The sequence below is a fragment of the Tachysurus vachellii genome, chromosome 16 (genome assembly GCF_030014155.1).
Source record: "Tachysurus vachellii isolate PV-2020 chromosome 16, HZAU_Pvac_v1, whole genome shotgun sequence".
Lineage (NCBI taxonomy): Eukaryota > Metazoa > Chordata > Actinopteri > Siluriformes > Bagridae > Tachysurus > Tachysurus vachellii.
This window is the reverse complement of record NC_083475.1, coordinates 9,044,709-9,070,935: the sequence shown is the minus strand read 5'-3', so window position 1 is coordinate 9,070,935 and position 26,227 is coordinate 9,044,709. Positions and strand designations below refer to the sequence as shown.

Below are 26,227 nucleotides of genomic sequence, written 5' to 3'. Positions count from 1 at the left end.
ACTTGTAAATAAGCTATCTATGCACTTCTGGTTAGATGCTAACTGCATTTCATTGGCTCTGTACATGTACCTTGCACAATGACAATAAAGTTGAATCTAATCTAATCTAATCTAATCTAATCTAATCTAATCTAATCATCTTCCTCTAGATAGATTCATGAATCATTAACCTGAAACATGGATGTTACCCCTTGGTTCTTCTTTGGATTTTAAAAATGTGAAAAAAAGTGGTCTGAATTGAAGAGGGCATCTACATGCCTACGATCTAAAACCACCTGTAAAATGCTCTAACCTTATTAATGAATCATTGGAAGTTTGTTGATAGTAAATATACATTTTCTGTCATTTTCATCTTTAAAACATAAATCTCTCACTCGTGATCCAGATCTGGGTAATAGTGGATCCTAGGAACACTAGGTGTGAGTTGGGAATACACTGTTAATGGGATGTCCATTAATTATTGACTTATACTACAATATAAAACAGCGGAAACACAAACCGTGCATAATAAACATGTAACTAGAGTAAAACATAAAATAGAGAAAGGTGGGTAGAAAACCAGGACAGTTGAAACTGGGTTACTTTATTACAATCTTTCTCACCATTTTCAACACATATTACTTGGTTGCTTTTTTCCATGTGGCATAACCCAGCTGTTACAAAAATACTGTTCATTGCAAGCTGTTCTTCCTATTCTTATTTTTCCAGCACATATGAAGCACTCACTGACTGGTTAAGAGTTCGTTTTTCAGTTTCAGCTTTTTTTCCTCTATTTAAAATCTTCGACATTACATAAATTACATACATTAAATTTTCTTTTCAAGCCAGAGAAAAAAAAAAGGTAAATTATAACCTAATCGACAACTGGAACAGTAAAAGGAGTCTTGTTTTTTTTTTTTTATTTTAAATTCTGGCCTGAATCAATATGTATTTCCATATTTATTTCATAAGATTAGCATTGGGAATTGCCAGTAAAAACAAATGGCTGAGGTAAGCGCTGTTACACTTTGGGTACACAGCTTAACATGGCTCAGAAAGCAAAGGGGCAGGAATGTAAATAAAACTATAATCATTAAGAAAAACATCCATAACTCAAATTTCAGATTCCTAAACAAATACACATAACACAGTCATGCAGGCTGCAATACAAGCTATAGTCTCAGTCATTCACAATACTGAACAGGACAAAGGTGCAAAAAACAAAAATTCAAATACCCCACTGTCTTTTCTAAAGATTCTCTCGGTAATAATTATACAAGACATGCCTTCAAATGGCAACTGAGTGAACAACTGGTAGAATCTCAACTTGGTCCGTTGGTAGCCAGCTTGTGATAAGACTCCTTTCAACACAAGTGGTTTTTAAATCAAGATCCTGCTGGATTTAATTCAACATCAAGTAAAACATTATCATGTATGGAGAACTGCCAATGAGGAGCAAAAACGTGAAGGCAAGAGAAATACTTAGTCCTTATCTACTGCTGCTGGTGTCTCCTTTTTCCTTTTTTTCCCCCTTTCACATTAAAAAGGCACTCGACCTCTCAAGGAATGTGAACAGATGGAACAGAGACAGTGAAGATGGATACATGCCTGGCCTTGAGCAAACCCCAAGCATCTATGAGTGTGTATGGATTTCATTCTTTGAGTTAGTAACCCTGTAGTGATAATGATTGTAATAATGATAAAAATAATGATTAAACAGTGATCATGACAAAGCCAGATAAAATGCCGGTTTTTCAGGTAGAATTTAACTAAGAGTTAACTTGATTGGATATATAGCCCAAAATGTCCTTTACATTCAGACCAATCATTACATTTATGTACAGACTGCAATTCAGGACCAGGTGTCCAGCACCTGAGCAGTCACAGGCAGCGCTAATGCCCCAGTAGCACTAATGACAATTTTGAGTAGGATTTTATCATTAAAAAAAATCTGTTACTATAAAAGCAAGACTGTATTTCACAGAAGATACTGACAACTTCAGATCACAGAAGATGTACAGACAGCCACATCACCCCCACAGGCAAAATCCTTCTGCAATTATCACAAAATACTATAGGCATAATACTATTATGCTCACGATGCAAAACTGACAACTAGTTGATGCCTGACATTTTCATTTTGGTTTCTGACAGTAAACTAAAGATGACAATGCACGTATACCTGCTTTTGTAACCATTCCATATGGTGACCCAAACATACAAGAACATGATCAGGAGACTCACATGACCAGAAGCATTGCACAAACACCTGAATATACAAATACAGTAGCTTAGAATTCAAGATGAACTTATATCAAATTGTGGCTGTACAACAGTGCATTGACAATATACATTCTTTTCACACCCAAAAGTTCACATTTTCCATTTTGAGGATCTAAGCTGAGGAGCTTCGACATTGTGAATATCACAAAAAAAAAGACATATTAATAGAAGAATACTTTCCTGGGATTCTTCACCAAAAACTATTTATCCACAGAATGTTGCAAATAAAAATCAGAAAAATTGTTACTGTTTTTTTTTTTTTTTTTTTTTTTTTTTTTTTTTTTAATTATTTCCATTTTTCGGCCTCATCAAACCACTAAGGTTGTGGCTATATGTCATCCTGGCGAAAATCCTGCTGTTCACATTGCTTCTTCTTTTTTCAGAGAGCATTTAAAATGTCTTTAATTACCTGATCCATGCATGCCTCCCTGCACCCTCATTCATGTTTCAGAGTGAAAAAAGAGATATGGGAGAACAGCTGCTGTAAAGGCAGCTACAGCTCCATATCAGCCCACGCTTCTTCTTTCCCTCTCTACACACTCACAGCACTCTTGGAAAGGCTGAGACAGTCCCTTGGCAACCAAAAAGAAAGTGTGTGGGTGTCATTCTGACTGCGTGTGAATACCATTGTGTGTTAGGTTTCGGGAATGGAGCGTCTACCCACAGGAAACAAGCAGACATTGGGGGTGGCATCAGTTTGGTGGGTTTTTGATAGAGGGGCTGCAGTCACGCGTTTTTTCTCACGTGAATATGAAGAGTAGGTGAGGGTGGCAGATTCTTTTTTGTTAAACAGAAATGACCACATCCTACATGTGGTATTTTAGTGAGCACACTGGCCCAGGTGCAATCTCAGGGTACCACTTTTGTGTAGATGCCATAGCTGCATGAACTCCTCCGGCATTGCGTGGAACCTAGACGAAGGCAGCACGTTGTCGTAATAGTGGTGACTTACAGGTTGCTGGTCGAGGCCCAGCGCAAATGGCCAGAAGCCGAACGCTGTCACTTCATCACACACTCCCAGCGCGAGGCTCACCAAGAAGAGGCCTGTGGATAGACGTCTGCCGTGTACGCCGTGGTGCTTCCAGAAGAGACCCACGTTCTTTAGGAAGTCCGGATTAGCAAACAGCACTGTCTGGTTGGACGCTGAATCGGCCAGCGCATGGTAGGCACGCAGGGACAAGTCTGTGCCAGGCTTCATGGAGAAGGCAGGCATGTAGATATAGCTGGAGCCATAGGCTTTCATGCTTTCCACAAAAGCCTTGCGAGACCACAGCAGGCTCTGAAAGCTGGGGGAGAGAAGATGAGAAGGTAAACTGAATCAAACATAATTGAATAAAGATTTTTCTCCTCAGTCTTTGGGCAGAGAAAGCTTGAGAAATAAAAAGAATATCCAATAATCAAAAACATCTCATGGGTGGCATTACTGGAACATAATGTCCTTAGTTTAATACATGAACAATCCATATTTGGTCATATAAGCAGTGCAGGGGTGTCATGTGACAACAAAGATAGTCACTGTGATGAGCAGAACACCATTTTTTCCACAGTTTATAGGATGCAGAGAACATATAGAATTACCTTTTCTCTATAATACTGGGATTAGCCGTCACCAGCTGGGTCTTTCTGCCTACATCATCGGTATATTCTTTGGACAGCGGGGGCAGGTTACATCTAGAACCGAAACAAAAGAAAACAGAGAAAAAGGAAGAAAGAAAATCAATCTTTTGGACAGCACACAACGTTAATTAGGATGATGTTAGTTTATTTATGATTTTTGTGAAGTTTTATTACAAAGAGTGAAACATAAAATGTCTAAAATTAGAAGCAGAAGAATTAAAACTCATTAAAAAATAATATCATGCTAAGACTGAACTAAGTAAAAAACAAATTCTCCACTAACAGCATTACAATCATTTAAAATTCAACTTAAAGTGAATATGCTTATCCTATTTAATATAAGTTAAAACTAAACCTTAAATATGACCGCAAATACTTTAAAGCTTTACCAATGTAGTATCTAAAAAATCTAAAGTAGAATGAAAGTATCCTCTTTAGAGGAGTTACATGAGGTAACATCTCAATAAGCAAGCTGGTGAAATGGAAAACTGGTGTTTTACTGGTGTACAGTGTGTAATTATCGCCCAGTGCTAGTGCATCTGACATTAATAAAACACAAACTTTGCTATGTAGGAATATACACTTTTGTAGCATAAAAGATATACAAAGCTGGCCGTGTTTACTGTACTAAGTAGAGTAGCAAAGTATTACATGCATTCTAAATACTGGGTGAACCTTCTGCTGTCTGCTCTCTGAACAATAATAATCATTATCTAGGACTGTGCTGGTAACACAAACACAATTATCACCTCATCTTTTTGCACAGGGAAAGCTGGAGGTACTTGGGCAAGCATGTTATTCTTCCTAATCTGTTTATATGACCTAAGAAATGTCTGCTCCTGGCTATCATCATTGCATTAAATGAGATACAGACTCAGCCATACTTCTTACCAAACGTAGAACACATACAATTTTGAAATAAACCTCGTACATGTACACAATTTTTTTTCGAATGCAAGGAGACAAGATGAGCCAGGGTTACCTCATTACAAAATCGGCCTGGTCGATTTCTTTGCCACAGCCGCTGTTCTTCAGAACTCCTCCGTTGCCCACCACCACACACTTCTTCAGTGGCAGCTGAAAAGGAATATCCTGGCAACCAAAAATAGGCCCTCGTTACACAAAAGGCACACACATTCACATATTCATCTTAGCTGGCAGCACCAAAATGAGAAATGTGGGGTTAGTATGTCCTGATCAACAACATTTCCACACAGTGCATCTGAAAACATGAACAAAATCTACACACTGTGGGATGTGTCATAGTTAAAGGGTGAATTACATTATTTTGATGATTATTAAATGAAGTTTTTTATTTTCACATTTACAGGAAGATGGGTTGTATTGGTCAGAGCACAATAAAAAAAGTGGTTCGTTAGAGTATATAGATGATTTACACAGGTTTTAGTATTAGTTTAAGTGCCACTATAGCAATAATGATTAACATGCCATTCAGCACTAACGTTCATGCAATCAATCCCAAATTAAAACAATCCATAATTGCCATTCACTTAGATTTTACCCACAAAGCTTTATCATTCATTCACCACCACTCAATTTTAGACTCAATTTCCACAGATAGTATTACTACACTCCAAATGAAAGGGGCTAGAGTATACACACACGCACGCACGCACACACACACACACACACACACAAACACCGAAAGAGAAAGGTCCAGTCTCAAGCTATTAAACAGATAAAGAGATGGGCTTGCAGCACTGTGGCAGAAACAATTCCATACAGCACCCACCCCCTCATACACACTCAAACACACACACTCACTCACAAACTTAGATCATGGCTGCTGTGTGATAATAAAATGAAATTAACTTAAGGAACTAATTATTCCCCAGAGCAACTACAGACCGATAGTGAGAGGAAATCAGAGGTTTGAGGAACAGAAATATCCCTAGACTGTGATCTTTCCTCTCTGTCTCATGCAAAGAGCATACATTCATTTTACAACCAGTGTGTATTGAACACAGACAATGCTGTATGGAAATGCTGTGGCCCTTTAACCCTCAATTGCTCTGTTGTATAAAATGCGATAAAGATAATTAGTCGTTCTAGATTTACGGCTCTGACAAATGCTGTAAATATAATCTTTAGAGCTTCCTTAAGATTACTAGATTTTATATTGGCCAGTGTTTCACTGGAAAAAATGGAAAGAAAAATGCCCTATGCATAATTATGCTCAATTTTAGTTATTCTTGAACAGTCAAGAAGGCCGGAAATGTCTCCTTTATCACACTCTCTACTGTCACGCTACTGTCTTGTGTTGCTTCTTCTTTTTCCTTGTGATTAGCACGTTTGCCTCACACCTCTACATACAAATAAGACACTGAGACATAGTTCGAGGTGTTATGTCAGCTACTATGTTTGCACCAAAAAACACCCTTATTAAAAGTGGTGTTTGTTGAACGTTGCAAACAAAACCTACTGATTTAAGCTTCTACACCAATCTTCTATTACCAATAATAAAATATTACAGTTGTCATCAGGACAAATTCCAAAAAGCTACGTCAACATTTACACCCTGCGTAATTTCCGCACCTGCGCTGAAGACAGATCTAGTTGATTTGCAGTCGTTAAATATTTGAAATTATTTGGATCAGTTTAAGTCCAGTTCTTATATACCACTTCTGAGGTTTACTGAACATTAATGAAGCTGGTATATTTCAGAACTCTCGACACGCTGGCAGAAGAAATAAAATAGTTATTGATATATTGACGTAATAAAAACTATTAGTAACAATAACATATTTTGTTTGATTGCCCTCTACCTAATGTTCATTTAGCTTTTTTAATGCTGTTGTCTGTGTGTTCAAACATTTCAAATGTAATATTAAATACTACTCCGAACCAGGTTCTTTCTGCTAACTTTAGCACTACCATACCACTGCACATTCATACCTAGAAGTGACATACTGAATCATTATCACAGAAATATTTAGAAGAAACCACACTTGAACTGCATTAGACACAAATATAATATATACTATCTTGGTGTCACATGTAAGCAAAAAAAACAACAGAAGTGAAGACATTTTTCTTTTGTTGTGAGATTGACATCCTCGGCAGGAAAACACACAAAGAGCCTACAAGTGATTTATGACCCTTGACCTCAGTGCCTGTGTGGAGTCACATGTGCTTCTAGGTTGCCTTCAGACTGTATGACTGCTTAAAGAACACAGGAAGAGACTGCTACATCCTCATCCTTTGGTCCAAGAACTCAAAGAGTCAAACATTACTCTTCACTTTCTGAATATCCTTTTTGTATTGCGCTGTATATCCACTTCCTGTTCTAATTAATGCTTACATTTATTTCATCAACAGTAATTAAAATATAAATAATCATAAATAATTGATAATAAAAAATCAACAGAATAAAAAAACCTGAAAAACCTGCAGCCTTATCATCTTGTTACTATATTAAATAAATTCAGTTCAATTAAATTCATTGAATTTATGTATTTGTATAGCGCTTTTAACAATTGACATTGTCTCAAAGCAGCTTTACAGATCATAAACATAAAACAAAAGGTTAATATGAATATTAATATAATACAAAAACTCAATATTACATATCGTCGCTGTCGGGCGGAAACCTCGTATGTCCAAATTTTGTCAATTTCATATTTTTTCACATATCGATGCTATTGGTCAGTCCCCACGTGGGTCTGTTATTTTTACAAGTTATTAACCAATCTAAAGCCTTGAAAATAGCTTGAACGCAAACCTCATAACTCCATTGGACACTTCAACTGTCCACCTCTTCCTCACTCTGCAGGAGAGCTTCGCGGCATATTTCTCCTCAAGAAGAGTCGCAACGAATCAACACGTATTCTGAGGTAAATGTCTTCAAAACACTGGGCTCAAATAAAAAAAATCTTGATCCCCGCTAGTTCTGGTGCTCGTCTGAGGACAGGAATTTAGCGCAAGACAATCCACTGCAATGTGGACTAAACCCTGTGCACTGCAGATTTTTTTAATTTCCTGAAAAATAACGGTTTTGGAGGATTCCGCCCGACAGCGACGATATATTTGAATGTATTTGTATTTATCCCCAATGAGCAAGTCTGAGGTGACTCACTGGAAGTGTGAAAATCTACACCAGGTTACGTATGTAACCCGGTTCCCTGAGAAGGGAACGAGACGCTGCGTTAGTGCTGACGCTATGGGAATGCTTCTGTGAGGAAGTTGTGTCTGAAGCTCTGTGTGCACACACGCCATTTTAATGGCTCGGGAAGGACACGTGACAGAGTGATTACGTGCCAGCAAGTCCATATAAGGGCATCTACGTCACACTACTCCAGCTTCTATTTGTCTGAAGGAAGCGCGAGAGGATGCCCGGGGCGTGGCCAGCGACGCAGCGTCTCGTTCCCTTTTCAGGGAACCGGGTTACATACGTAACCTGGTGTAGTTCCCTTTCGAGGGAACTCGATGCTGCGTCAGTCGCCACTCCACGTCGCCACGCACCGGTCGATGAGAGAGCACGAGCAGACTGGGAACAGACCATCAAGGCCCTGCAAGACCTGGGACCCTGGAGTGGGGTCCAAGACCAGGTTATAGAACCAGATAGAGGTGTGCGGAGAGGAGTTAGCCCTGATGCCGAGAGATGAGGCAAAACCGCGCACCTCATAGGCCTGAGCTAATGGCCTCCACTACCCAGTCGCTGCTTGGAACCCGGATTACCCTTATTCCGGCCCAAGACAGACAAAAAGGGCGGAGGAGTTACTCCACGAGCTAGAGCAGTGGACATATGTCCTCAAGGCCCTCAGTGGGCAAAGCAAATGCAGCCTCTCCTTTTCCGCCGACTCATGGGGCGGGGGACAGTAGGCCCGCAGTAAGACTGGACAGCCAGCCCTCCTGGGCACCTTAGGGACATATCCTGCCCCAGGGTGCAGAATAGCCTTGGCCATGCCAGGGGAAAATTCTAGGCAGGCGGGGCGTTCGACAAAGCCTGCAAATCCCCCACTCTCTTGAGAGAGGCCAAGGCTAGGAGCAGAGCCAACTTCAGGGTCAGAACCTTCTCAGAGGCTGACTCCATGGGCTCAAAGGGGGCTTCCAGCAGCCCCTCCAGGACCACAGAAAGGTCCCAGGAGGAAAGGCGCAGTCTGCAGGAAGGCCTCAGCCGCCTGACACCACGCAGAAAGCGAGAGACCAGAGGGTGCCTACGCAAGGAGGCCCCAAGGACAGGTTCGTGGTTCGCAGAGATGGCGGCCACGTACACCTCTAAAGTAGATGGGGACAGGCCCAGAGAAAAGCAAGACTGCAGGAACTCCAGCACTGTACTGACCAGGCAGTGAACTGGATCCTGACAGTGTTCATAGCATCAGAGGCAAAAAAGCCTCCACTTCAGAGCATACAGCTTCCTAGTGGAGGGAGCCCTAGAATTCAGTAGAGTCTCGGTGACCTCAGATGAGAGGCCTGCCTCTAGGAACTGGTCCCCCTCAGGCGCCAGACCCGAAGCTTCCACATCTCGGGGCGGGGGTGTAGGATTGCCCCCTGCGCCTGAGAGAGGAGTCTCATGCAAAGAGCATACATTCATTTTACAACCAGTGTGTATTGAACACAGACAGTGCTGTATGGAAATGCTGTGGCCCTTTAACCCTCAATTGCTCTGTTGTATAAAATGCGATAAAGATAATTAGTCGTTCTAGATTTACGGCTCTGACAAATGCTGTAAATATAATCTTTAGAGCTTCCTTAAGATTACTAGATTTTATATTGGCCAGTGTTTCACTGGCAAAAATGGAAAGAAAAATGCCCTATGCATAATTATGCTCAATTTTAGTTATTCTTGAACAGTCAAGAAGGCCGGAAATGTCTCCTTTATCACACTCTCTACTGTCACGCTACTGTCTTGTGTTGCTTCTTCTTTTTCCTTGTGGTTAGCACGTTCGCCTCACACCTCTAGATACAAATAAGACACTGAGACATAGTTCGAGGTGTTATGTCAGCTACTATGTTTACACCAAAAAACACCCTTATTAAAAGTGGTGTTTGTTGAAAATTCTAGGCAGGTGGGGCGTTCGACAAAGCCTGCAAATCCCCCACTCTCTCTCGAGAGGCCAAGGCTAGGAGCAGAGCCAACTTCAGGGTCAGAACCTTCTCAGAGGCTGACTCCATGGGCTCATAGGGGGCTTCCAGCAGCCCCTCCAGGACCACAGAATGGTCCCAGGAGGAAAGGCGCAGTCTGCAGGAAGGCCTCAGCCGCCTGACACCACGCAGAAAGCGAGAGACCAGAGGGTGCCTACGCAAGGAGGCCCCAAGGACAGGTTCGTGGTTCGCAGAGATGGCGGCCACGTACACCTCTAAAGTAGATGGGGACAGGCCCAGAGAAAAGCAAGACTGCAGGAACTCCAGCACTGTACTGACCAGGCAGTGAACTGGATCCTGACAGTGTTCATAGCATCAGAGGCAAAAAAGCCTCCACTTCAGAGCATACAGCTTCCTAGTGGAGGGAGCCCTAGAATTCAGTAGAGTCTCGGTGACCTCAGATGAGAGGCCTGCCTCTAGGAACTGGTCCCCCTCAGGCGCCAGACCCGAAGCTTCCACATCTCGGGGCGGGGGTGTAGGATTGCCCCCTGCGCCTGAGAGAGGAGTCTCATGCAAAGAGCATACATTCATTTTACAACCAGTGTGTATTGAACACAGACAGTGCTGTATGGAAATGCTGTGGCCCTTTAACCCTCAATTGCTCTGTTGTATAAAATGCGATAAAGATAATTAGTCGTTCTAGATTTACGGCTCTGACAAATGCTGTAAATATAATCTTTAGAGCTTCCTTAAGATTACTAGATTTTATATTGGCCAGTGTTTCACTGGCAAAAATGGAAAGAAAAATGCCCTATGCATAATTATGCTCAATTTTAGTTATTCTTGAACAGTCAAGAAGGCCGGAAATGTCTCCTTTATCACACTCTCTACTGTCACGCTACTGTCTTGTGTTGCTTCTTCTTTTTCCTTGTGGTTAGCACGTTCGCCTCACACCTCTAGATACAAATAAGACACTGAGACATAGTTCGAGGTGTTATGTCAGCTACTATGTTTACACCAAAAAACACCCTTATTAAAAGTGGTGTTTGTTGAAAATTCTAGGCAGGTGGGGCGTTCGACAAAGCCTGCAAATCCCCCACTCTCTCTCGAGAGGCCAAGGCTAGGAGCAGAGCCAACTTCAGGGTCAGAACCTTCTCAGAGGCTGACTCCATGGGCTCAAAGGGGGCTTCCAGCAGCCCCTCCAGGACCACAGAATGGTCCCAGGAGGAAAGTCGCAGTCTGCAGGAAGGCCTCAGCCGCCTGACACCACGCAGAAAGCGAGAGACCAGAGGGTGCCTACGCAAGGAGGCCCCAAGGACAGGTTCGTGGTTCGCAGAGATGGCAGCCACGTACACCTCTAAAGTAGATGGGGACAGGCCCAGAGAAAAGCAAGACTGCAGGAACTCCAGCACTGTACTGACCAGGCAGTGAACTGGATCCTGACAGTGTTCATAGCATCAGAGGCAAAAAAGCCTCCACTTCAGAGCATACAGCTTCCTAGTGGAGGGAGCCCTAGAATTCAGTAGAGTCTCGGTGACCTCAGATGAGAGGCCTGCCTCTAGGAACTGGTCCCCCTCAGGGGCCAGACCCGAAGCTTCCACATCTCGGGGCAGGGGTGTAGGATTGCCCCCTGCGCCTGAGAGAGGAGTCTCATGCAAAGAGCATACATTCATTTTACAACCAGTGTGTATTGAACACAGACAGTGCTGTATGGAAATGCTGTGGCCCTTTAACCCTCAATTGCTCTGTTGTATAAAATGCGATAAAGATAATTAGTCGTTCTAGATTTACGGCTCTGACAAATGCTGTAAATATAATCTTTAGAGCTTCCTTAAGATTACTAGATTTTATATTGGCCAGTGTTTCACTGGCAAAAATGGAAAGAAAAATGCCCTATGCATAATTATGCTCAATTTTAGTTATTCTTGAACAGTCAAGAAGGCCGGAAATGTCTCCTTTATCACACTCTCTACTGTCACGCTACTGTCTTGTGTTGCTTCTTCTTTTTCCTTGTGGTTAGCACGTTCGCCTCACACCTCTAGATACAAATAAGACACTGAGACATAGTTCGAGGTGTTATGTCAGCTACTATGTTTACACCAAAAAACACCCTTATTAAAAGTGGTGTTTGTTGAAAATTCTAGGCAGGTGGGGCGTTCGACAAAGCCTGCAAATCCCCCACTCTCTCTCGAGAGGCCAAGGCTAGGAGCAGAGCCAACTTCAGGGTCAGAACCTTCTCAGAGGCTGACTCCATGGGCTCAAAGGGGGCTTCCAGCAGCCCCTCCAGGACCACAGAATGGTCCCAGGAGGAAAGTCGCAGTCTGCAGGAAGGCCTCAGCCGCCTGACACCACGCAGAAAGCGAGAGACCAGAGGGTGCCTACGCAAGGAGGCCCCAAGGACAGGTTCGTGGTTCGCAGAGATGGCAGCCACGTACACCTCTAAAGTAGATGGGGACAGGCCCAGAGAAAAGCAAGACTGCAGGAACTCCAGCACTGTACTGACCAGGCAGTGAACTGGATCCTGACAGTGTTCATAGCATCAGAGGCAAAAAAGCCTCCACTTCAGAGCATACAGCTTCCTAGTGGAGGGAGCCCTAGAATTCAGTAGAGTCTCGGTGACCGCAGATGAGAGGCCTGCCTCTAGGAACTGGTCCCCCTCAGGGGCCAGACCCGAAGCTTCCACATCTCGGGGCGGGGGTGTAGGATTGCCCCCTGCGCCTGAGAGAGGAGATCCTCCCTGACGGGAACCTCCATGGAGTGCCGTTCAGGAGGGAGGCTAGGACCATGAATCAAACTGGAGAGGGTCAACGAGGGGCAACTAGGAGTAGGTTGACCCGGTCGTGGCGCACTCTGGCTAGGACTTGCGGGAGCAGAGCTACTGGGGGGGAAGGCATACGGACGGAGCCTCGGCCACGTCCATACCAATTTCGCTCCACCGCGTGGGGGGTCAGACGTCACTCCCCGGGCCTCAGCCCCTGCCTTGACAGGAAGTCTGCCTCCTGATTTACATGCCCTGGGATGAAAATCTCTCTCAGCGAAAGGAACCTGGTCTCTGCCCAGAGCAGAATCTGCTGTGCCAACCTAAAACGGGGGCACAAATGCAGACCATCCTGATGATTGACATGGGGAACCACCGCAGTGCTGCCTGTCCGTACTTAAGACATGGCAGCCCCTGAGGCATGGAAGAAAGTGTTAGAAACACAGCCCTCATCTCCAGGCAGTTTATGTGCCATGAGAGATAGGGGCCCTCCCATAGACCCTGGGCAGGAAGGCCCTCCTAGGCTGCTCCCCAGCCCGAAAGCAAGGCGTCCATCAAAAGAGTCCTGTGACGGTGACACGCCCCTAGAGTGGAACCCAAGGCCAGAAACCGGGGTCTTTTCCACATAAGAAGGGTACGAAGCCCACAGCGCGTAACCCTTATAACCCTGAGGGGATATCTGTGAGGATGAAAGCCCGCACTCCTGAGCCAGAGCTGGAATGGCCTCATGTGAAGTAGACCCAATTGATAACTTTGGATGCTGCCGACATGAGGCTGAGCACCCTCTGTGCCTCGGCTACAGAGAGGCCTTGGCCTAGCCGAATAGCTTTCACCGCTGACAAGATGGAAGCTGCCCACTAACCCTCCTTACTGTCCTGTAGTGAGCTAGGAGGGGGTTGGGTGTGGCTGGAAAATGACCCAGGCTCCCTGAACGCCGCCAACTGGCATTTTACCTCCTGGTGCCTGTCGACGACAGTACTCACTGCGTCGCCAAACAAGCCCTGAGGTGACACTGGGGCGTCCAGGAGAGAGGACCTATCCTTATCTTTAATATCAGTTAAATTGAGCCACATGTGCCTCTCCGTGGCAACCAGTGCAGCCATTGCACGGCCTATGGAGTGGGCCGTCTGCTTTGTGGCACGGAGCGCAAAGTCAGTGGCTCGGTGGAGCTCAGATACCACCTGAGGTCCCAACCCTTGGCCACCATCGAGCTCTGCCAGCAGGTCAGCCGCTGAAGTAGTCCTACTTGGCTTGGATGGAATGCAGGTTTCCTCCATGCGGGCGATGTAGGTGAGAGATAGCCTCTAAGCGTCTCTTCAATCCCAGGCATCTCCCCATATCATGGCTTTCAAGCCCTGAATATATATATTATAATGTTCATTCATTCATTCATTCATCTTCTACCGCTTATCCGAGCTACCTCGGGTCACGGGGAGCCTGTGCCTATCTCAGGCGTCATCGGGCATCAAGGCAGGATACACCCTGGACAGAGTGCCAACCCATCACAGGGCACACACACACTCTCATTCACTCACGCAATCACACACTAGGGACAATTTTCCAGAGATGCCAATCAACCTACCATGCATGTCTTTGGACCGGGGGAGGAAACCGGAGTACCCGGAGGAAACCCCCGAGGCACGGGGAGAACATGCAAACTCCACACACACAAGGTGGAGGCGGGAATCGAACCCCGACCCTGGAGGTGTGAGGCGAACGTGCTAACCACTAAGCCACCGTGCCCCCCTATATTATAATGTATATAATAATAATAATATGCGTGAGTGAATGAGAGTGTGTGTGCCCGGTGATGGGTTGGCACTCCGTCCAGGGTGTATCCTGCCTTGATGCCCAATGACGCCTGAGATAGGCACAGGCTCCCCGTGACCCGAGGTAGTTCGGATAAGCGGTAGAAGATGAATGAATGAATGAATAATAATAATAATATAATGTATATTATAAATATATATAAATAAATATTTACTATAATGGCTGAATAGTCAGACATGGCAGGAAAAAAAATGCGTGCTGAAAATGGATTTCTCCAAGACCTCAAAACCTCAGCATGGAGGTCTGGGAAAAACAGCAGCCGCCTGCGTGAAGGTTACAAAGCAGTCGTCTAGCTTAGAACGGACGACATTAACGCCCTCCCAATTTGATTTTAACCTAGACACAGCGCGTGTCACCGCCTCGAGGAGCTCCTCAAACACTGATGTTGGCTATTCAGAGGGGGGAAGCCCCTCCCCACCCGCAACAAGCTCCTCCTCGAGCTGCTCACTTCCGGGTCGGCAGAAATCGATGCGCGAGCTCCCGAAACCGAAACCAAACAAACGGAGTCAGGGGAGAGGGAAAGAGAAAGGGAAATACCCGTCTTTTTCTCCGCTTCCGCTGACTCAACCTGCGAACCCCATGATCAAAGCCGCCACGCCGGACGTGGGACCCGAACTACGAGGCGCAGCCGACGCTGAAAATATAGCCAGGCGTGATCGTAGAATACGCAGAGGGAATCCCTCACAATGCACGCAACTGGCTCCCTCGAGAGCCGAACGCGCATGCTCCTCTCCCAAACAAACAATGCAAAGAGAGTGCGTGTTTTCCCCATGATAAAGCAGGGGGCACGGATGCCACGCATCTCTTAAAATGCTTAGATTGCAACATATTATTGTTTTTCTCGCCTAGCTTTCCCTAAAATATATATTTTTCTCTCCTTGCACTTGACAGACATGACAAACAATTGACACACATACATAGAGCGCTTCCTGATGTCTCATCCTGGAATGGAAGAAGACAGACCCGTACGCAGGATAGCTTCAAATGAAGGGGGTTTAATAAATAAATAAGACATAATGACGAACAAAATGACGATAACTAAAACAATACAACTGACGACATTTAACAGAGACTAGACATGACGAGGGGTAAAACGTAACTAATGATTCCGTGCTGCCATCGGCAACGCGGCTCACTTAAATATACAAGACAATGAAGACACAATAAGGAGCAGGTGTGGTGACAGGGAGGAGCAGACGAAGGCGGGGCAGACACGAGACGAGGAACGACAACAATAGCACATGGCCAAAAGTCCAGGCTGAATCATGACAGAACCCCCCCGCCCCCCCCCCTCCCCCAAGTTGCGGCTCCAGAAGCGCCAAACCCTGTCAGAGTCCAGGAGGTGGGGGGCGAGGCACATGGCGAAGGCAAATGGGGGGAGCAAGGAACACGGCGAAGGCAAATGGGGGAATGAGGAACACAGCGAAGGCAGATGGGGGAACGAGGAACACGGCGAATCCCGGTGGGGGGAGCAAGGCACACGGCAAGGCCAGTGGGGGGAGCAAGGCACACGGCGAGGTAGGTGGGGGGAGCAAGGCACACGGCGGCACAGCCAGCGAGGGCCGAGCGACGTCCACAGCCGAGCAGAGGGGCCGAACGACGTCCACAGCTGAGCAGAAGGGCCGAGCGACGTCCTCAGCCGAGCAGAAGGGCCACGCGACTTCCATGGACGAGCTGAAGGGCCGAGCGATATCCTCAGCCGAGCTGAAGGGCCGAACACAACCCCGACACACCACAGCCAGACTCGCGTCCCGATGACCAGAATACCAAGGGTGGGAAGGTCCATCTCCCTGGGCCTGCAGCACCCCCCACGGAAGAAGTGAAGCGACGCCCTCCTCGAACGGAACCGGAACTGGAGCGACGTCCTTCACCGAAAAAAAGGCAGGGCGATGCCGCAGGGCACCAAAAAATAAAAAAAGGGGCAAAAACGGGTTGGTGACATCCTCCGTGAAGGAAGTGAGGCGACGACCGCCTCGGACGGAACCGAAAGTGGAGCGGCATCCCTCACTGGAAAAAGGGCGGAGAGATGTCACCGAGAAAAGAAAAAAGGAGAAAAAGGGCCTGAAGGATTGGCGGAACAGTCCAGGGGGAGAGGGGAAAAAAGCCAGTCCGAGCTGGAAGCTATCCTGCTGGGTCTGCTGGGTTTTAAGGCGGAATCATTCTATCACATCCTGGAATGGAAGGAGACAGACCCGTACGCAGGATAGCTTCAAATGAAGGGGATTTAATAAATAAATAAGACGTAGACAAAATGACGATAACTAAAACAATACAACTGATGACATTTAACAGAGACTAGACATGACGAGGGGTAAACAGCTTCTTTGTCTTTAGGTGTCATGATTCAGCCTGGACTTTTGGCCATGTGCTATTGTTGTCGTTCCTCGTCACGTGTCTGCCCCACCTTTGTCTGCTCCTCCCTGTCACCAGACAAAGGTGGGGCAGACACGAGACGAGGAACGACAACAATAGCACATGGCCAAAAGTCCAGGCTGAATCATGACACCTAAAGACAAAGAAGCTGGAGTGGTGTGACATAGATAATCGCATTAAAATGAGATGTTATGCATCTAAACAGGCTAGTTGACTGTGTGTAGCAGAAACCACAATTCTCTTTTTTCGTGACCTACACTGAGCAGTCTTGTGTATGTTAAAAGCAAATAGTTGTTTAAATGTTTCCATTTCCATCATTTACCAGACACTCCTATCCAGAGTGACTTACATTCTTTATCTCACTATACAACTGAGCAATTGAGGGTTAAGGGCCTTGCTCAGAGGCCCAGCAGAGCTATCTAGCCAATTGAAAGCCATGGATAATAACATGTTAATCATGTAAATATTTCTATTTATTAAATAGAATAAATTGTATTAGTAAATGTAGTAAATAAATGTAAACAAATATAACATTTATCCAAAATAATGCAAACAAATCATTCGGTAGGATTGTGCTTTATTATAAGCAGTCTCCCCCGATGGTTCACATGAAAAAGAAGCTTGGATTACTGTCTGTGATCCACACTTTTTCACTATTTACCTAGGTTTCCTCTGGGGTCTCAGGTTTCCTCTCACTATCCAGAAACAGGCAGATGCGCAGATTAGCTACAGTATGCTAAGTTTCCCCTAGATGTAAATGAGTGTGTGAATGGTGTCCTGTAATAGACTTTCAATCAATCTGGGGTTAATTTTCAAGCCATGTGCCCACAGTTCCAAACCCATCAGGAAGCTCATCAGACAAAAGCTGTTATTGAAGTTGGATAAATGAAAACTCAAAAACTCTAAAAATAATGATCTCACATGGTGTTAAATAAACCTAAATGTTTACAGCAGCTACATTAAATGCTGCTCTTCTGTATATTATTATGTAAACAACACATTTCTATACTATTAACTTTTATTTCTATAAGAAAGCACAATGTGTAATAATTCAGTCTATGTAATCAGAAGTAAAAGTCAAAGTAACAATTGAAGTAAACATCTAGTAAACATCTGTATACTTCAGAATTCATGAATGTGATTATAGGAGGTACAAAGATAAAGCAATGAGCATAATAACCCTTTGGGTTTACTATTTTGATTGTGAATGATTATTTGTTGAACTGTACCTGTACGAACAGTGGGTAGGTGTCATTGTTGACAGTATGGTAGTGGTAGAACTCGCCGTCGTACCACAGGACTTTCCCAATCTGTGAATTCTCCTTGGTCACTGCAAACGTTTTCTTTGGGTCACAGCATTCAGTTAGCAGCTTCCTACAAAATATACGGTTAAATAAATGTCAATTTTTTTCACATGAGCAAAATGTATTAGATAAAAATATATTATAAAATATAAACGTCAAGACATGAATGCATTATAAGCGCACATTCTCCGATAAATGACAGTGTAAAACGAATACATCTATTGTTAATACATTATTCATACATACATTCATTCACTCATTCTTTTTAGTTCAATAATTTGATCATTCATTCATCTTCATAACCACTTTACCCTGGTCAGTATATTGAGTATATTAATGAGAACATTGGTTTCCTGTCCAGTGCACCGCTGATAAGGGTTGCGGTTTCGGAGTCTATGCTGGTAACACTGAACACGAGGCAGGAGAATTCACCCCAGATGGCACTCTGGTTCTTCACAGGGCACCATTCACACACACATTTACACCTAGGGGAAATTAAGCTGGGCAATCTGCCTATTTGCATGTATCAGGACAGTGAGAGGAAACCAGAAAACCCAGAGGGAACCCATATGAACATGGGGAGAACATGCAAAACACCACACAGAGACTAAATCTGAGCTCCGTATTGAAGCAGGGATGCTGGAGATGTGAAAGGCTTCCAGGTGGGAGTAGTAGTATTAAAGAAAATGTATTTCACTGCTGACGCACCATGCAATGGACAATAGAAATATGTTAGTTTGGCATCCTTATGATGCATTAATATACATAGTGCTACAGTTTTATTCAATTTGATAGTGAATAAAAAAATATTGTAGGCTTCATATTTAGAAAACAGAATGGGTGAGGTAGGCAAAGTTTCAGCAAATATAACTGCTGAGATTGTGTGTGTGTAACAAATAGGTTTCTTTTTCCTGCCCATGTAAAAGCAGTGCGAACTGCCAATTAAAAGAACCTAGTGGTCACCATTTCTGGTCCTACAACTGAACAAAAATGATGAGTTTTAAAACAAGTGACAATGTGTTAATTAACAGTGACTAAATTGGCTGACTGATGGGTGTGAATAGAGGTCTACAACTTCACAAGCGACCTGTTTTAAAGTATGCCATCCTAAACTAAACCCAGTGCTGGTGTCAGGCTGTGTGGCATTATCTTAATCAGCTTCTCTACAGTACTGTGTCTGTCACACGTCCTCTTGGAAAGGAGATTTAGATGTAACAAAACAGGGCCATGGGAGGATGAAGTCTCTCTACACTGCATTTATACAGAACAGGACAGAATACACTCTGCAAATGGATGGTTATGGTTCGTTATGAGCAATCTCAACCATCACGGAGATGTCAATCAAGTAAAAAAATCAATCAATAACATGATGTAGAAAATACCTGGTTATAAACTCGCGTGTTAAGGGCTAATCTTGTATCTTGTCCCTCTGTGAAGTTGCATGGTAAATCACACGACATTTCACCTAGGCTGCATTTTCCACTTTGTAAAATTAACTGTTTCTTAATGAGAAGGACTGAGATTGGGAGACATCAGAGGCTGTGTGGCTGTGTGGGTGTTAGCAAGCAAATAAATAAATAAATAAATAAATAAATAAAAATACTAGATAACTAACTAAATATATAAATACTAGATAAATTGCTAAATAAAATACTAGATAAATAAATAAATAAATACTACATAAATAAAAAATACTAAATAAATAAATTACTAGATAAATAAATACATAAATAAAATAACTAACTAACTAACTAAATAAATAGGCGCATAAGGGAATCGCGACCTTATGTAACAGCAATCCAAACTAATATGCATGTCCTTTAGCAAGGCTTCTAACATACCTGTACAGGTCGATGCCCGTCTGGTTCTTGGTCCATGTCTCTCCCTGGTGCAGCACTTCTTCTACGATATCTTTATCGCTTGGCATCCTGTACACAGGGAAGATGTAAAGCCAGCACAGCACCAGCACACACACGGCGGCCCACACCGACTTACTCCTGTGGAATCGCAAACACAACATCATGCCGCCTGCCATGAAGAGACAGAGAGATTCTCTCCTTTTCATTCACGTCCCCTCGCCATTACGACAGACAAAAGGGTCCGGCTGCAAAAAAAACGTTGCATCGTCCTCCACAGTCCTTTTACGCGCAGCCTGCATCAGACGCTCAGTGTTTCATTGTTTCGTCCCTCCCTCCATCACCCTCTTCTGGCCCCCGTTGTATCCTTGCAGCAAGCAAAAGATTCACCTGCCCCCCATGTCGCATTTGGTTCCTCCTCGACACATCACCAAGAGGTGTTTCAGCGTCGAGTGCTACAAATCTTTACTACAGAGTTTCTTTAGTCTTCCCTTCCTCGCTCCATCCCATGGGCTGGAAATGAGTGATGTAGAAAATCTCTTCTAGTATCTGAGACAAAAGACAGCTCGTCAAGCCTGGATGCCTCAACACGGTTAAGTGTGCGCCTTTGTCATGGCTCTCTGCTGCCCCCTGGTGGTAGATCTACATCAACCTTTTGTCCTGCTAATGGAGATTTGGTTTTGTGGACAGGATGCAGCCACACCCGATTATTTACAGCATAGGCTCCCAACCTTAGTCCTGAAGAACCCCCTGTGTACTATACATTTTCCTCTAGGTGCTCCCCACAAACCAGAGTCATCACATTTCCCCATTCCTAGTCCTTCCTGAGTACACAGTCAGTCTTCTAAAGATCCGTTGGATTCCAAATATTGTTGCTGAAACATCCTACTTTTACACAACCTGTGACAGGAAATCACATGTGCATTAAACAAGTATTAATCTCTTAGAGCATTATATAGTAATTCCATTAATTTTGCACAGTTGGTGTTGTACTTTTTTAGACACATTCATACAGACATATTCTGTTTGGGACTGATAAAGATTTCTGATTTACTGTAAATTCTATCTTGGTGCACACTGATGATTAAACATATGTGCATCCAGTATAGAATATTTATTTTTATGGCTAGTGTAATAAATGCACATTAATACAATAATAGCTACAATTTCTAATGAGCTTAAACACTACAATTTGTCTCTGGTTTTTGTTTGATTCCATTAAAGATGCTTTAAAGTTATTTTTTGTACAGTATATATGTTTGGACTTTTTTAAATGTACAGTTCAGTTATGTACACATTTTCACCTGTTATTGAGCATATTGCACATTTGCACATTTTCACCTGTATGTAAATTGTTCTTAATTTCACCTGTATGTAAATTGTTTCTGCAATCACTCACCAAGGCACACGTGCTATGGTGATGTGACAATAAATGTGGTTTGTGATAGGGTTACCCCTCCCCTCAGAATGGATGGTTGCGATAGGGTTACCCCCTCCCCTCAGAATGGATGGTTGTGATGGGGTTACCCCCTCCACTCAGACTGATAATTAGCCAAGGGGTGCTATCTATAACGTCACACAAGTGCACACGCCCCTGAACAAACGCACACACACGTGAAGAAAATATCAATATATCAACATTCTATCCCTTAGATGTAAGAATTCCCTAGGTACAGGTGCAGCCGGCTTTCACTTCAATGCTGAATCAAACAACGTAACGCTTTTCAAGCTATCTGTACCTGATCACAAACACTGGAGCAAAGCTACTGAGGCCGTAACTTTTGATCGGAGTGAATGGAACAAATTTCATAAATGGTGTAAGGATTTTGACTACATTCTTCGAGAGGATTTTTCATCAGTGGAGCAAATGTAACCACCAGCACCACCCACGAAGAATGTAGTCAAAATCCTTACACCATTTATGAAATTTGTTCCATTCACTCTACATTACTTTGCCAACTTAGTTTTAAAGCATATTAAATTGTATAGTTGTTTTCCTACATATGTCTGCAATCGCACTTGCTTTCTCACTCTCCTATAACTGTATATCAATGGGCACCAAACGCGACAACATATTAGAAAAACTATCTTTTCAATTTTATTTAGTTTTTGTCCGTACCAGTTAATATTAGTTTTATACTTGTAAAGATTGCTTTTGTTGTTTTTAAAGGTCACATGTAGCGTTGGTGTACATTACAAGCTCATTTACGGAGGTTTGAGATTAAAAACTGCCAAATGTCTTGAACAATAATCTATCGCTTTTGTAACACGCACTTCACTTTGCATAGTGACAGCATTACCACATGGGTTGTTCATTATCATTGTTTAATTATACCTTTAGACACATCTATTAACTGTGAATACACGGATGAACAGTGTTTATAAAGTTTTGTTTAGATTAAACCAGTGTAACTGTTTACTATGGAAATTCACTACATAAAAATGACATACTTGTAATAGCTTGTAAAAACACATTGAACACTTACTGTGTCAACAATAATCCTGATTAATTTAAAATGTTTTTGATTTTTTTCAGTTTAAATAATTTATCATTATATGTTGGAGAGTAGCAATAGTTTGCTTGCAGCTCATTTTACCTCAATATTTCAAAAACTTTTGAAATTCTAATGTTGCAACAACAATTTCAATTCAATTCAATTCAATTTTATTTATAAAGCACATTTAAAATCTGCCTGAGCTGGCCAAAGTGCTGTACATAGAGATAAAAGAAAAGGAAAAAAGAAAGAACATAAATATAAAAGAAGAGCTATTCCACATCTTAGGGCCCGCTACTACAAAAGCTCGGTCTCCCCTGCGTTGCAGACGGGATCAATGGTACCAGTAAAAGATGGCCATTTTGGGATCTACTGTAAGTGATCTTGAAGGATTGTACATAACAATCAAATCAGATAAATATTTGGGAGCTAGATTATTGAGAGCTTTGTAGACGAATAGCAGAATCTTGTATTCGATACGGTATCGAACTGGCATCGAACTGGCAAAGTATCGAACTGGCAAAGAACGTAAGATTGATGTAATATGGTCTTGTTTGCGGCTACCTGTGAGTAGACAGGCTGCCACATTTTGAACCATTTGGAGACGAGAGGTGGAAGAGAGGGGTAACCCAGAGTACAAAGAATTACAGTAGTCAAGTCGAGTTGAGATAAAAAGCGTGGATAACTGTTTCAAAACGTTTCCTGCTTAAGAAAGTTTTGTCTTTAGCTAACCTGCGAATGTGAAAGAAGCTGGTACTAACTATAGTGTTGATTTGTTTGTCTAATTTAAGGCCAAAATCCTAGATCTTTAACATCAGAAGTAAGATAAGGATTAAGAGTACCAAAGTTAATAGAAACTTCATCTGGGTGCTCTTTTGGCCGAAATTGAATGATTTGGTTTTTGTCATCGTTAAGTATCATAAAATTATTTGTAAGCCATAATTTGAGTTCTTGCAGACAAGCCTCCAATCTCTTGTATGCTGAGTTATCTTTGCGTTTAATAGGTACATAAAGTTGTGTGTCGTCCGCATAGCAGTGATACGACACCCCAAAATTGTGCATAATTGATCCAGAGGTAACAGAAATAAGTACAATGAAATTATACTCTTAAGTGTCACATACTTAATAGTTTAAGTTAATAAAAAATAATTAGTTTAATAAAATCGAAAAAAAAAAGTACTACAGACTTAAAATACTTAAGTTAGTTGAATAGTTTTATAAAATTAAGTTGACACTATTCAATGTATTTAATTATTTTGAGCATTTGGATTTACAGTACTGACTACTTGAAAAAGTCGAGGTTTCACCAAAGCAGAAATCATGGGATGTAGGATTATTTTCATTTCTAATTTTTTAGCTTCCGAAGTGGGAGAATTATTCGAGCGCTTCTGTGCCATGTCTAATGTAAAAATGTCTCAACAATTCTTTATTCTATCCCTTAGATGTAAAAATTCCCTAGAAAGTCTAGAATGTTGATATTTTCTTCATCTTAGAATATGGTTATCCATAGCTATTCACTATGGATAGTGTTTTGTAGTGGACTGTAGACATGCTCAAAGTTTTCAGTTATTCTATCCCTTAGCTGAAAAAAGAAGAAGTAAATAAAAAATCTTGTAGAACGTTTTGAATGTTGATATTTTCTTCATCTTAGACATGTGAGCCAAAGGAAACCAGTCCTTAAATCAACCGGGATGCTTACTGCAGACAGTAACCCTTAATTAAATCTCACAAAACACAGGGATTTAAAAAAAAAAAATTTCAAACAGTATTTTTTAAGAAAGTAAACGAGCATTTTGGAAAATGTTATTATTCATTATATTGTAATTTCATACTATTCTTGAAAAAAAAAATATTTATACATATTGATAATTAAGATCCAACCTTCATGAATTTAGTTGAAATATTTTAAAATATATCATTTAAAATGTTTATTTATCAGTTTAAATATTTTATCATTATATGTTGGAGAGTTGTACTGTATAATAGTTTGCTTGCAGCTCATTTTACCTCAGTTTTCAAAAACCTTTGAAATTCTAATGTTGAAACAACAAAAATAAGTACAGTGAAATTTTACTCTCAAGTGTCACATACTTAACACATACTATAGTTTAAGTTAATAAAAAATAATTAGTTTAATAAAATCAAAAAAGTGAAAAAGTACTAGAAACTTAAAATACTTACGTTAGTTGAATAATTTTATAAAATTAAGTTGACACTATTCAATCTATTTAATTATTTTGAGCATTTGGATTTAAAGTACTGACTACTTGAAAAAGTCGAGGTTTCACCAAAGCAGAAATCATGGGATGTAGGATTATTTTCATTTCTAATTTTTTAGCGCTTGTGTGACGTTGTAGATAGCACCCGTTGGCTAATGATCAGTCTGAGGGAAGGGTGTAACCCTCTCACAAACATTCACTCTGAGGGGAGGGTGTAACCCTCTCACAAACATTCACTCTGAGGGGAGGGGTAAGCCTCTCACAAACATTCATTCTGAGGGGAGGGGTAACCCTATCACAAACATTCATTCTGAGGGGAGGGGTAACCCTATCACAAACATTCATTCTGAGGGGAGGGGTAACCCTATCACAAACCACCCACCAGATCAATGACCAAAGACATACATATGCCAGATCAATGGTTTGACCTTCATTAATTTCTTAATTCATTTCTTTATTAATTTCTTATTCACCCCGGATCAAACATGTGAGTTTTAAGTACTTTTCTCCTATATACTTGAAAACAGATACAACTCACGTGTTGGGCGTGTCCACTCAGGGACGTGTGTGGCGTTTTTTGCTGAGTCACAAACATCCATTCTGAGGGGAGGGGTAACCCTTCAATGCAGTATATTTGCTGAGTCACAAACATTCATTCTAAGGGGAGGGGTAACCCTATCACAAACCACCCCCCGGATCAAACATGTGAGTTTTAAGTACTTCTCTCCTAGCTCATTTGGAACAAAAACATACATATGCCAGATCAAAGGTATAACCTTTGACTTTTATTCATTTCAACAACTAATTTCAAATAAATAAATAAATAAATAATAATTAAAAAACTAATTTCTAAAAACTTTGACCTATTTTCTTATCGATAATGACAGCTGTCATATCTACTGATAAGATCTGAGAGACATATAGTGGTTGTGAAATATATATATAATATATATTTATAGATATTATATAAACTTATAAATGCATATTTATATCAGTATGTACATTACTGATTTGTCATATATTGTGTATTACTATTCAATACTCCTACTGTCTATATTGTCTCACCTTATATTGTATAGTCTGTTTTGTCTTGTCTTGTATAGTCCAAACTAAATGTATAGTATAGTGTTATTTATGTCTGTACTTTTGAGAGTCACAAACAGCTGGAACCAAATTCATTGTGTGTGGCCAATAAACATGATTCTGATTCTGAAATAGATAATACAAGACTAGAATAAATACTTTTATAAACATACTTAGTGGTTTGACACTGTATTCTTCCTCATTTCCAAAGACATGCACTGATAAAAATGATCTGTAACACTTGAGTAAGTGTGTGTGTGTGTGTGTGTGTGTGGGTCTTAAACATACCATGCCACATGATCTTTCCTAGCACTACTCATTATAATTGCAGGTGCTGAACACAGGGACAGCATCTGTATATATATTTTTTTACACCATTTCACCA

The 26,227-nt window shown here is 42.0% G+C and overlaps 1 protein-coding gene across 2 annotated transcripts; it reads right to left on the bottom strand.

Annotated features, from left to right (window-relative positions):
* Positions 1-430: 430 nt before the first annotated feature.
* Positions 431-24,854, bottom strand: st8sia1 (ST8 alpha-N-acetyl-neuraminide alpha-2,8-sialyltransferase 1). Of its 2 annotated transcripts, none has more exons than XM_060890106.1 (6): positions 24,722-24,854; positions 20,031-20,945; positions 18,115-18,259; positions 4,862-4,971; positions 3,841-3,933; positions 431-3,548 (listed from the first exon to the last, which is right to left on the bottom strand). In XM_060890106.1, exons 2-6 carry the CDS (start codon positions 20,252-20,254, stop codon positions 3,083-3,085), a joined length of 1,038 nt encoding a protein of 345 aa, XP_060746089.1. In that variant the 5' UTR covers positions 20,255-20,945; positions 24,722-24,854; the 3' UTR covers positions 431-3,082. The 2 variants fall into 2 exon arrangements, with proteins under 2 accessions (XP_060746089.1, XP_060746090.1); XM_060890107.1 differs by having other exon boundaries at positions 20,031-20,186.
* Positions 24,855-26,227: the final 1,373 nt, after the last annotated feature.

Excerpts from the sequence above, each read along its gene's own strand:
- st8sia1 (XM_060890106.1), bottom strand. The coding sequence starts at position 20,254 with ATGAAAAGGAGAGAATCTCTCTGTCTCTTCATGGCAGGCGGCATGATG. Across the intron at positions 4,972-18,114 it reads CCTACCCACTGTTCGTACAG|GATATTCCTTTTCAGCTGCC; the intron begins GTACAGTTCAAC and ends TTTGGTTGCCAG. Across the intron at positions 3,934-4,861 it reads CAGGCCGATTTTGTAATGAG|ATGTAACCTGCCCCCGCTGT; the intron begins GTAACCCTGGCT and ends TTTCGGTTCTAG.